This window comes from Nipponia nippon, unplaced genomic scaffold (genome assembly GCF_047370975.1).
Source record: "Nipponia nippon isolate SJK-2023a ecotype South Korea unplaced genomic scaffold, ASM4737097v1 scaffold_1, whole genome shotgun sequence".
In the NCBI taxonomy this organism is placed as follows: domain Eukaryota; kingdom Metazoa; phylum Chordata; class Aves; order Pelecaniformes; family Threskiornithidae; genus Nipponia; species Nipponia nippon.
The window spans coordinates 47,897,646-47,910,537 of record NW_028262290.1 but is presented as its reverse complement, the minus strand read 5'-3'; the positions used below and the strand labels follow the sequence as shown (position 1 = coordinate 47,910,537).

The window sequence follows — 12,892 nt, the reverse complement described above, 5'->3', positions numbered from 1 at the left end:
CCTTGGACACAGCATGACAGCAGTCTTCTGTAACAGTATGCTGAGCTTTATAAGTCAGAATCACAGATATTGCTTTTCAGTAAATGGTCTTAGAATACAAGCTAAAAACTTGAGTATTTTTGTAATCACCGCACAGGGAAAGAGAATAACAAGGAGATTCCACTTAAGTGTGAAGAAAGGAAAAGTTTGGTTTGGGGTGGGTTTTTTTTTTTTTTGCTACATGATACTGCGTCTACAGCAAAATCAAAGTCTGGCTTATTTATAGGGTTGACAGCCTATCCTCCTGAGCTTTGCATTTTCAAGAACGCTTTGGGAATACTTGGCATACATACAAAAAAATTCATTACTAGATACACAAAAGTACATATTGAAGAGGCCGCTAATTTTACCCATGCTGAATAAAACACTACTCCAGCTCTTTTAGCTGCTTTCCACATCATTAGCTCACCATAACTCTACAGACATTATCAGAGACGTGAAGAAGGGTCAGTCTCACCACAGTATTTCCTTCAAGCCAAGCTACGTAACGTGTCTTATCACAGTCTTTTTTACCTAGATTAGCACTAACAGAAGTGCCAAGTGTTGGTTTACTTAATCCAAAGGTTAGGATCACTAACAAGTAATACACCACTCACCAGGACAGCACAGCCTAGTAGTTTCTGTACTGGTAGTCAAGCCTGCTCTTTACAAGAGTGCAACTTCCAAATTACAGGAGATACATTTCTTACCAGTTTCTTCTGACAGGCTGAAAAAAGCAGTTATACTTCTGACCCATACCTCACAAAACTCCTGTGGAAACATCCTCTATCAGAATAATGTGACCTGTGCCATTCGAGTATTTGAAGAAGTCTTAAAAATACACCAGCCATGACTTAGAACATTGTGGCCTATAGCTGGATAGCTGAACAGCATCAATAATGAATTATCTTTCCTTAAAGGAGAGCCAAGATGGAAAGAGGATGGTGACACAGCATAAGGCCACAATGCCAAGAATCATTTAGAAAGAGTAGTCTTCCAATCTGCCCAACAGCAGAAAAACACCCTCACGCCCAGAAGCAATGTGTTTATTGTTAAATAATACTCAAGTATTCAGTTGATAAATCACACGATCCACAGTGATATGAAGTATGACTGCAAAAGGTCATGTGCTGTCAATGGGTTCTAAGACTTTCCAGGAAGTTTTAAGACCTGGAGACAGTCATACAGTTGTAGTGCATACAAGTAAAATTGGAAACCTTGTCTAAAAAGAAAAATATGCATCTGAAGGCAGATGTACTGTTTCATAAGCCAGCGTCATCCTATGAAGAAATTTCCTTCAGCCACAAGATCGAGCAGACTGTCAGAAGTCTTGGGTTTCTTTAGGTGCTCGATCTTCCTTGTACTCAGCTAATCCATCACAAACTGTAACCCCTAACTCCTAGCTGGTTTTGCTGCACTTGATTGCTTCACACACCCTTCCCTACCTTCAACAGCTATTACTCAAATTAAAAATCGCCAACACATAGCAAGTAACTGAGATTTCCCAGACAGCTGAATTCTGTGTTGTGCCTGGGAACACTGGATAATAACTCAAAAGGCAAATACAGCAGCCACTACAAGTTTCACGGTACACCGGCACTGCACGTGGCAACAGGACAGGAACGTCACCTGAGCAAAGAGGGCCAGAATGAAGACAGTACAGAATATATATACGGTATCAGCACCTTTAGATTGCTACAGCTGTATTTAAAGGAAGGAAAAAAAAGGGCCACAAGTCCATACAGTGAATATGGTGTATGTTTTATTCTATTTACAGTACATTTGTTATAAATATAATACATTTCTTGAAAATCTTGAGTAGATTTTTTTTAAAACAGATCAATTGTTATAGTTACATAATAAAGCAAGTGACAATTTAAATGACAATCTCATGGTTGTGAAATAGTGCATTCTGTGTTGAGATGAATGAGAAAATACTCAAACTGGTTGAAGAAATTATTGTTTAAACACCTTAGGTGGGACTTGTATGTAAACCTTGAAAGGTCACTGGTTTCCATAAACATGAAAACTCAAAACAAAATTTTCAACTAAAGAACCAAGAAACAGAAACGGTTTTCAGACACCTTATTGAACTTCACAGTAAGGTTGGGATTTATCATGACTAATGGCTTCAGACAGGAAAAAGCCAATGAGGGTTTCTTCCTGAACCATATCCTAATACAGCCACAAATATTAAACACACCATGCTGGAAGTTGTAACAGCAGTCAAGCTGCATTTTTGACAGGGCATAGGACATACAAGTATGTTCAGATTTGGAGTTAGAATATTTTGTGTTATGAATATCTTAATTAGCAGAGAAGAAATACATTATAAAATGATAAACGTATTTTCAGTCCAACGTGCGTTGCATTGAGAAACAAATTGACAAGTAGTCTGAATATTTTGCTATTTTCTTTCCTACACAATCTTTAGTAACAAGTTAGATGTTTGAGGTGCTATTTCCAAAAACTGCAGCAAAATGTCAACCAGCGATATAAGAAAACAATCCCATTTATTTTGTCTTTTAGTGTGATTTTTTTTTTCCCCTCCAGGAAGTAGTCAGATATTGTTGATAATAATCAGTGCAGGCATGGAGTTCTGCTGACTTGTTTCAAACAAAGTAACTTGGTCCACTAGCTTGGCAAATACTCTTGGGGTTCCAAGATTATAGACACCTGTATGAACGAAGCAAGCTTTCAGCTGTAAGCTATAGACCTCCTGACTTTTAAGTTGAAGCTTGTACTGTGTTTGCCCAAGCCATGTAAAAGATCCATGGATTTCCAGTGCTTCTGGGCTGGAAAAGAAGGTAACAGTTACTTCTCTGTATTTGAAGCATACATACCGGTTTACATGATTCCCTCAACCTCAAGTTTTCCCAAGATTTCAGAATGCACTGTGTGTCCACCACTGGCCCCTTACAAAGAGATGCTTGTTTATGCTGTCTGAAAGCTTCTTTTCAAAAACCAGGAACTGGAAACTTAAGTTACTATTCTGGCAGTCTTTGGACGTGATAGTGCCCACTGTCAGTCATCTTTGCTGAGTCTTTCTGACTGCCTGCCTATAATAATTTCCCTTAAGTCACTGCCTTCCCCAAATGCGTCATGCTTTGTTTGTTTCCCATACAGCCCCCCGCCTTATCTTTGAGATACTAAAGTTTTTCTAGCAAGACAAAGCTAGCTGCAATCATAGGTATAGATAGAACTGTGCTTAATATTTTATCGCAATGCTAATTGCAGCTTCAGGAAAACAGGTCATGCCTGTATGTCCTCTTTCCTACTACATCTACATCCACAAACACCCATCCCCACAAACATACACACAGTCTGAGACAGAGTACCTGAGGTACCCTTGGGTATCTCTATGGATCCCTGTTTCCATCCATTAGCTCAATTTAATTCCAGGTCCTTACTTCTTGGCAAATACTTTAGTGTTCTTTGACTCACAGTTAACACACTCCTTTACAGAGGCTCTCCCCCTTAGCTCAGATGAATCAGTACAAATCTTTAAAACATTTCTTTGGTTTCCAATATACTGTACATTACATACAGAACATTAATTATACATATATGTATAATGATGAATTCCAGTGTATTCCCAGCTCTTTATATAACCGACACGTAACACTAACAATAGAGGTAGTAACAAGATCCAAATTGCCACAGGTTTTGGAATTCCTATATAAGACATTCTTGGGCCTGTCCCATGAAATAGAGTTAAATCAGAATGCATGTCACACAGAAATAGCCAACACAGATACATTGCATTAATATGCTGTTTTAGGGGTGGGAGGTGTGTTTGGTTTTTTGTTTGTTTTTAGGAACTTTCAAGGCACATGACTGTATTATCCTTTCAAAGACATGTCTTACAACACTGTTACAAAATGTGACCATCTTGGGAAAACACACCAGATCAGTTAATAGCTTCCTAATCTTAACTGATAAATAAATCAGACTTAAGTCTTCTGTCCTTTATTTCTGAACCAGGCCCTGGGCTTTTAATTTCTTACTTGCCTGGACAGACTGTTGGCAAGAAGCAAAGTGTTCCCCGTGACTAAGCCTACCTCAATGTCCTTCATAATCTGCCTTCCCCCCCACCAAGAATATTCAGTCAAGGATTCCACAAAGCCTATTTTGTGGTAAGCAGACCAAGCAGCATTAAGTCTACTGGGGGGGCAGGGGAGAGGTGGCGTCACCCGAATAGTAAGTGAGTTAAATTGCCTTCTTTTAACAGAAGTGGGAGAATTAACAATGGTATATCATGGTACTGAATTCTCTCTCCCACAGAATCCTTAGTAAAACTTTTAGAAACAATTCACAAAATGTTTCCTCAGTGCTAATATTTTCACACACAATACTACAGTTCTAAGCAAAAAGCCAGTCAAAAGAATCAGCTGATAAACCTGGGGAAGTCTTAAAAAGACCTAAGGTTCTATGACATTTTATACTACGCCAAATTGCAGGAAGAAGTTTAAACTTCAAAAATTGTTTTCTACAAATTACTTGATTTTTAAAATGAAAACCCAACAACATATGTTTAATAAAGTAAGGCTGCTGAAGCTTGTATTTCAATAGTTCAAAAGCATTTCCACTTTCCTAGAAAAGATCTGCAGCGTTTAACTATTTGAGAGTCACAACTCAAGGTGCTGTCTTAGCAATAGTCAGAAGCAAAGTAAAATTGAGCACTGACTGAAGACTCCCATTTGACTGTATGAAGCCTTAATCACCTTCCATCCTTTCAAAGAAGCCACTGTTGAAAAAATCCTATTCTACCTTTTCAATATGGTTAAAACACTACAAGATTCCCCAAAACTAGGAAGCATTCTCAGAAATATTGTTTTATCAACATTCACACATTACCTTGTAGTTTTATGCCGCAAATCAATCATTACATCTACAACAGCCTGGGAACAGTTAGAAAGTAGGAGAGTGACAGGTACCAAACAGAGGCTGCAAAGAGAAATGGTTCCATAGTAAAGGAAAAAAGTCTTACTCTGGATAGTCTTAATTATGCTCTTTAATAGTTAAAATAAAATTCAAGTAATATAAAATTAACATGTAGTTGTCTATTATGCAACATTCAGACAGTATACATAGCAATATAATCACTTACATTGACTAGAGTTTCCTATAATAAAAGCTATTAGTTGAGGCAAATGGCATTGGCTCAGTTGAGCCAAATGAAGTTACTGCCTTCCTTCGTCCAGCTGAGAAAGAGTAGCAAAAGCATAAATAATACCTCAGTTTACAGGAAATCCACTGTTATGATAAGAGACATTTCAGAATGGGATAACATGGTCCACTATGCTACTCTCTGAACCACTGTATAGCGCACTTTGTCTAGATACTTTTCTTCTGCGCTATCTCCTGTAGAAGAATTGCTGGCATCTGGCCTAAAGTTTTAGCCAGAAGAGTGCTCAAATGGAACAGACAGTACATATGCATTTGGTGTTAATTTAAGCCTTTACCCTGAATAAAACTAATACAGTTAGTTGATATTCTGCTTGTTCACAATTAGTATGATTGTTTTTATAAATAATGCTGCAGCAAGAAAGACCCCAAGATATTCACAGTCAGGGACACAAACTACAGCAGATGAAACAGCTCTATGTACGCAACAAGTCATTTGTGTCACTGGAATTCTTTGCCATTGCTTAACAGTTTAAATATCCTAAACTTGACCAACAAGAAAAGAACAATTAACAACTATAATGAGTAAGATATGAACTTGTTACTGGAATAATGTATGCTTTGTAACTGTCATTAAAACTTGTCACCTTATAAAACGTCTAAAGGCTAGATTTTATAAAGAAAGAAATCCCTTTCTTTTGGCAACTTACTTATACTAACTGGAACTTTAGGAAAAAAGTATAAACACAGTAAGTTCTCAGATAAAACAACTCAAACCTAAATAAGTATCTTTATGTTTCAAGCACAATTCATTTCATACCTGGAAATGAATCCAGAAGGCTTTGTTCAGATCATTTTAACTTTGAAAGACTCCTGGATTTTACAGACTCCATCTAATTCACTCTAGCAGTCTGCTTTTTGACAGAGGTTAATTCTGATACTCTTCCAGGAGACAAGCCCCAGTGTAAACTTACCACCTTTCCTTCTGACATAAATCAGAACCATGTTCAGCTAATCTTGGCAAGTCAGATGCTGTAGACATAGCAGTACTTTTGACTTAAAAAGTACCTCTTTCTGCCTAGCTCCCAAAGTAGTCACACTGTTTACTGTGACACCAGAAACAAACACGAAAGCAGCAGAGTATTTATTTTTCTTTCAGTAAGTTTGATAACATTACTAGTTAACATTCAAAAGTGAACTGTGGTATTACATCCTGTTTCTCTACATGAAACTTTCGTTTTACCTACACAATTCTGAAGCAGTGAGTTTAAGAGTTGAGCAAGATTTCACCTTTGCATACCAGACTAACTTTTGTATCATAACCCACATAGTTATCACCAGGATTTATGTCAAATTAACAATATTTCAAAGTTTCTAAATAAAATGTTGCACAAACCTTTTTTGATGAAAAGAATGATTGAAAGACTCCGGATAATGAAGACTTGTCTTGATAAGATTAGAAAGCTGCTCTGGTGTTGGTCTTGCAGGTACTGGTGCGTTTTCTGGTCGAAAAAACTTTAAGAGAACTGTTTCTGGTAATTCCTGAAACACAAATTCAGAATGACATTTAGAACATTGACGTAAGTTACTGCGCAACACAACACAAGAAATCCAGTCACAGAAACTACAATTTTCCATTATTAACTCTAACTCCAGGGAAGTAAGTCTACAGCATCATGAAGCTTACAGTTTTTTCCAAAGTGTTTTGTATTTAAGCATGGTAGAGGGAGAATTGATACAATTTATCTGTTACCGTCTTTTGAGACAGAGATTTCACAGCTGCTTGTGAAAACAGTATCTGTGCAAGTTTCACAAAAGCATGCTATTGTTGCAGTGGTTTGTTACTGTTTGGTTTTGTTTCTAAGAAAAAGGGACAGCATTTACACAATTCCCTATTCAGCAGCTGTACCTAAAAAAAAAAAAATCCATCACCTGCCTCGGGAAGTTCACAACAGGAAAGCCAATAGCCAAGTTTCCCGAAACAGAACCAAACTAAAGCAAACAGAAGTTTATGGGAACATGCTAACAATGACAGAAGGATTTACTAATGCAGAGTATCTTAAAAACTGTACAGCAAGCTCTTGCAGATACGGAAGTTACCTTTGTCCCCAGCTGAAAGCCCAAGTCAAGCACTGACACAGTACTTAGGATTCATCCTAACCCTGTGGGCAGAATCAATCTCTGAAGCAGAATAAATCAGATGATACAGAAAGATGCAACACCAAATGAGGCAATCAGGCTGCATTTGGTCCAGCATTACAGCAGTGCTGTAACTCTGTCCAACATCATCTAATCTGTTTTGCAAACAGGAGTTATTTGGGAAGGGGCTGCCTTTCATTATTCCCTTATGAATCTATTCTGCAGAAAGTCCATCTTTAGAAGAAAAAAAAGAATTTCCAGCAATAAGTGTGACTGACTATTAAAAGCAAGTGAAAGAAGATTTTAAAAAGCCACCAATAAGTCAGTACAGTGTAACAAAGTAACACTTTTTGTTTAAGGGTGATGGATTGTACCTTCTAAGTTGAAAAGAAATACTATAGGCAACAAAACCTGACTCAAAGTAACAGACACACTGGGCATTCTGCAATGTGCACAAACATCTCAGTCACTGTTTGCCTGTGCTGGCAATACCAGGAAGACATCAAATGTTTTATCAAGCTTGCAACTCTTTCCTCTTGAAAGGAAGAGGAGGTTCTGGGGGGTTTTGTTGTTTGTTGTTTTTTTGTTTGTTTGTTTGTTTTTTAAAGTGATTTGAGAAGAAGAAAAATATTTCACCGCAACAATGAAATATATTTTAAGCAATGAATTAATTTGGTATTTCTACTCTACCCTATTGGTATCTAACTTGATGAAAAGTGACAGCATGAAACACTGGCCTCCAGAGATGAAATTATAGATTTTCATTTAAATGGATCTTTCCCCTCAAATTACAGTCCAAACAGTTATTCAATGCCCTCTTCAACACATATCAATATCCTACACACTGTAGTTTGCCCTAGAGTCAATTACCTGTTCCAAGTCCTCCCAATCAGAATTCCCGAGTATTTTTTTAAAACCCTACAAAAGACAAATACGAAGGTTTATCTCTACAAACAGACAAGAACATCACGAAATGCAGCAGGAACATTTACTGGTGAAAGTGCAGAGTGCCATTAATATTTCAAACCTTTAGTTCTAATATTACACCACTATTGAAGGACTGGAAAGCAGCAAGATTAACCATTTACCATCACAGAGCTAAACCTTAATCCCAGCCAGCCTCTGGGTGTCAGATTCAGAAAAGACATCTGTGTCTCCAAGTTCAGCTGCTCAAAGTCTAGTTTTTTTGTAACTGTGCGCCTAGAACAAAGGCTAAGACATGACATTTAGTACATGATTCTCTTACCTAATGCTTCAGGAGAGAATTAAACACTTCCAGATGGTAACCAAGAAGATGTGCATACAGATCAGGGAGCGACCTAGAGACAGCTAGTAAGAAGTGCTAAGTTTAAGGATGTATTAAACTCCTGCCCTACTCTGGAGGTTGGGAAATTGGATCAAGGCTACAAAAAAAGATGCCCATACCCACTTGGGCACCTGTACCCTCCCTACAAGAATACGCGCCAAGCAGAGAACAGCCTCAAGACTTTTGGTTCTTTACACTTAGAAACAAAGTAAAGCAAAACCAACAATTAAACAGGTGGTATTTTGTTGCTGAAATCCTAGAATACCAGCCCAAATGGAGTATTGCCTTTTTAAAGGCAAAACCAGAAGTTCTGACACTAAAGTCTGGTTGTTGACCCATTATGGTTCCTTGCAAAGCTTCCAGAAGCACCATGGGCTCCAGTAGACAGCAAGCACCATACAAGGTGCATACAAGGTGGTCACAACAACGGTTAAGATACTTCCTTTAAAAAATGATTAAGGTGTAATGTGAAGGTCTCATCCGTACATACTGGTAGAAGTACGGATAAGCTTGACTGGAAGAGACTTCATCATAAGAAAGATTTGGTACACTCTGTGTGTGCGTGTGTGTGGGGGGGTGTTCTTTCGTTATTGTTTTAAATTTTATAGCTTCATTTGTAAGCTTTTTGGGTTTTGACTAGAAACACACAACAGGCAGTAGCACCAGAAATACACTGCTCCCACAGTTACCTTCCAAGAGCTGCAAACTGTGCAATTGGTGCTAGGAAAGTTGTTTCTATTTTTAGAAAGCTTTTTGCTGCTCAAAGCCATCTACAAAGGCCAGCTTCAAACAAATATACTTAAAACTAGCCACAAACTTGCTGTTCCAAGTAGAATAATCTCAACATCTTCACTTATTCAGTAGTTACAAAAAAGCCAGGACCTTAGAGTCTGATGTTTTGCTACTTTGAAACAAAGATATATATAATCCCTACTTATACTTCTGAAATGGTGTATTAGTCATTCACATTCATTTTAGGTATCTCCTGCAGCTGTACTAAGCTAGAAGTTGGAAGAGTCAAAATTCACGCCACTCAAAGCATCTTTTGCATTATCTGAGAGATGTAACAGGTCCGCCCAGAATACATTCCTTAATCTCTTAGAGTGCACTTTCAAACAGAAAAGTTCTTCCTTTCCATCAGATGAATGGAAGTGATGGTATCTTCACATGCAGCCATTTTAAAGTATTTTTCTACGTAATGTTACACAACTTACAAGTTTTCAATTTCAAAAACAATCTTCTCAATGACTGGGTCAATGTACTCTTAAACACACCAGAAAAAGTTAAAACACCACAATTTGATTTCCAAGTTCTATGGCAATTCAGCATATTTGCCCCACAAATCACAAGTTACACATAGCCGAAAGGATTATTAACATGCTCAGGCAAGTATGCGGGACCAATATGCACGGCACAGAAGAAAACCTAAATAGGAAACTCTTGAACAACGCTAAGCATAAGTAAAAGCAGAATATATGAAAGCAACAGAATAAGAGTGAAACAAAGTGAGATCCTAAGTGATGTGTCTTTCTCCCTTTCCTATTTTAGATCAGAGAACTCCCATTTTAAAACCTCAGTTTGAAGTTGGTTTCCTTCACCATATGAATTATCTATCTGCATTCTATCACGTAGCTATAGAAACGACTACTCCAGGAACAATATTTTACTAAGACACCAGTAACAATGCATTTGAAAACACAAATATTATCATCAGCATTTCAGTCCATCAATGGGTAAAGGAGCAGATACAGTTTTTCAGCTATTTGGAATATTTCATTCATGACAATAACATAAGCCAGACCTCCCAAACTGGAACAGTAACTGGTAACATTAGTTGATACAACAGAGTGAAAAATGTACACTTCAGCTCTTGATGTTTATCTGCCCTTAAGAATTTTGCTTTCCTTCCACCAATCTGGTTTAAAGAAAAAGTCTTAGATCCATTCCAACAATCTGTGTTTGATTCAAGTACCCCTTCCCACAATTCTGTAAAAAAAAAATTCTGAACTAGCACAAGATGTCTCTTCCAGTAATTCACTGTTAGGAAAAATAAAATTATTTAAACCCTACCCTCTCCTACCTTTCAAAAATTCCTACTTCCAACCAAACTGTTGCTGCCTCACTAAGTTGCATCTATATTAAGAAGCAGTGTTACCAAAAATTATCATCTCTGAAGTCAAACACTGCCAAAATGCCTGCATCCATGCTGTATACATTTTACAGATTTTTACTTTGGGCTAGCACTGGTCTAATCCACAGGACTGAACGAGCAGCCCAGAAGCACATCAGGTGCAGTCCTGGAGCACATCTAGATTAATTCTGCCTGGAAGGTATCCACTTTGTGCATTACAAGACTACTTCACAATGAAAACAGAGGGCTGTAAATGGGGATGGTATCTTAAAAAAAAGTATGCGTGATCTAAGACACACTTGTAGACACTTTGTCTCATCTAGACTTCAGTCAAAAGCAACTTTACACTCACATGCTAATGTGTTTCGGAAGTATGGATGCACTATTCCCAACATGCCGGCATGCCCAAGTGACAAGCTTCTACCTGACTGCTTCTCACCTTCCACCAGTGTGAAGTCTTTGTCAATCAGAAGTGTGGCAAATGCCCCAGCCCCATGCTACTACTTGCATCCCACCATATTACACTGTGCTTTTCCTTTGGAATCTTTTGGATTAAATTCACCGGATTAGAAAAATATGGGAGACAGCGATAAAAAACAATATTGATCAACAACCCTGACTAAGAACGGATGTTTAAAGTGTTTGTTGTTTTTGTCCTCTTACTAAGTTAAGGTAGAGAGGTCAAGAACAAGAGACAGAATAGCTGTATTTCAGATGCAACCATAAGTTGACCTTCAGTTAAAAACAACCTGATTCCTGAAAGCAAGTTTCAGAAGAGAAACAGGACCCATAGCAGTATCATCAAAAAAAAGAACAGCCATTAGTTACAAATACCCAGATAATTTTTATTAGTGAGGCTTTCACTGCTTGGACTCAAACAGCTACTGCTAACACATCTGTTCAGACCTATTCACTTTACTAACACCTTATGTGATTTATTCTTCACATATTGTTGCTAGTGACTATAAGGTATGAATTGGTGGCACCTTTTGTGTTTCTGATTCAAGGAAATAAACTATATTTAGCATTTTTTCCCTACCTCTAGCAAAAGGTCTTCCCCCCCCCCAAAAAACACAAGTGAGAGAAAGGATAGGAAGATAAATGTTTTCCATATTATTCAGAGAGCTTTCTATATTAAAGAAATGCTTTAACAGAGTCAATATTCTTTAAGCATTCATTCAGCATACTACGTGTTATGATTCCAAACTTCTACAACATAAATCTTTAAGTAGTTCACCAGATCACCTGATAAGTCTACAGTATCCAGTAACCTGTGCTCAAAAGCAGTGCTATTTAGTTAAACAAATAAAAACCCTGTAGTGTAAACAACAACAAAAAAAAATCTGTATTCAATGACAGAAAACCAGTAAGCTCCAAAGTCATAGATATCATTGTCTTGGTTAGAATGAAAAAAGTTTAGAATCCATAATTCTGTTTTGAACAGACATGGGAAGAAAATAAAACCCATGCACTTGAGCATCCAAGTAAATTTTGTATAGAATTTTACTGTTATTTTCTTTGGTTTTTTATGGGGGTACATACAGAAATTTTAGCCAGAAAAAGATTTTATGCCTCCCCCAAGCCCCACTATCTTGTTTTTTATAGAAACCAGAGGTTTTATCTGATTTTTATCAAATGCTACGGCAAGTTATGCTACCACGGTACAGGAATAATCAAATCCTGCTGTCTGTTCCACATCCCTGTCATATGCATTAACGTGTTCCACAATGAACCAAGCAGAAGTAACCACCGGTCCTTGCATCTCAGTCAGCAGTCTAACAGCTTAGCTTAGACATATGATAAAGATGACTTCATATCAGTGCACCCAATTACCAGTCTACCAGCAACTGCTGGAAGAACTTGAGAAACATAACAGCACCACTGAATACAGATATACTGCTCTTCTGCTACAGTGCTTGACTGCAGTTTTGTTTCTGTGAACAGCTCTAGAAGCTTCTACAAATCCAAACTAAATCCTTAAAAGCTGGCAAAGAATTAGTCTGAGATATACCATAACTGACAAAGCAGCAGAAGCCACCCAGTACATAGAATTTAACCAAAATATAAAGCAAGCTGAATATATCTGACAACTACGTTGAACAAATAGCTAAGATTTGAGTGATTTCTCAGAGCACTAAAAAAATGAAGGGGGTACAGGGAGGCATCTTGTT

The 12,892-nt window shown here is 37.6% G+C and overlaps 1 protein-coding gene across 7 annotated transcripts in view; it reads right to left on the bottom strand.

The window, feature by feature from the left end:
- Positions 1-1,758: 1,758 nt before the first annotated feature.
- TRAPPC8 (trafficking protein particle complex subunit 8) overlaps positions 1,759-12,892 on the bottom strand; it is a 57,969-nt gene continuing 46,835 nt past the window's right edge. For 4 of the 7 annotated variants that reach the window (XM_087754275.1, XM_087754302.1, XM_087754288.1 and 1 more), the window contains 4 exons: positions 8,155-8,202; positions 6,542-6,687; positions 4,876-4,965; positions 1,759-2,813 (listed from right to left, as the gene is read on the bottom strand). In XM_087754275.1, the coding sequence (XP_087610401.1) occupies positions 2,579-2,813; positions 4,876-4,965; positions 6,542-6,687; positions 8,155-8,202 (519 nt within the window). In that variant the 3' untranslated portion in view covers positions 1,759-2,578. The remainder of the gene's footprint in view (positions 2,814-4,875; positions 4,966-6,541; positions 6,688-8,154; positions 8,203-12,892) is intronic. The other 3 variants (XM_087754282.1, XM_087754313.1, XM_087754320.1) reach the window with 1 other exon arrangement.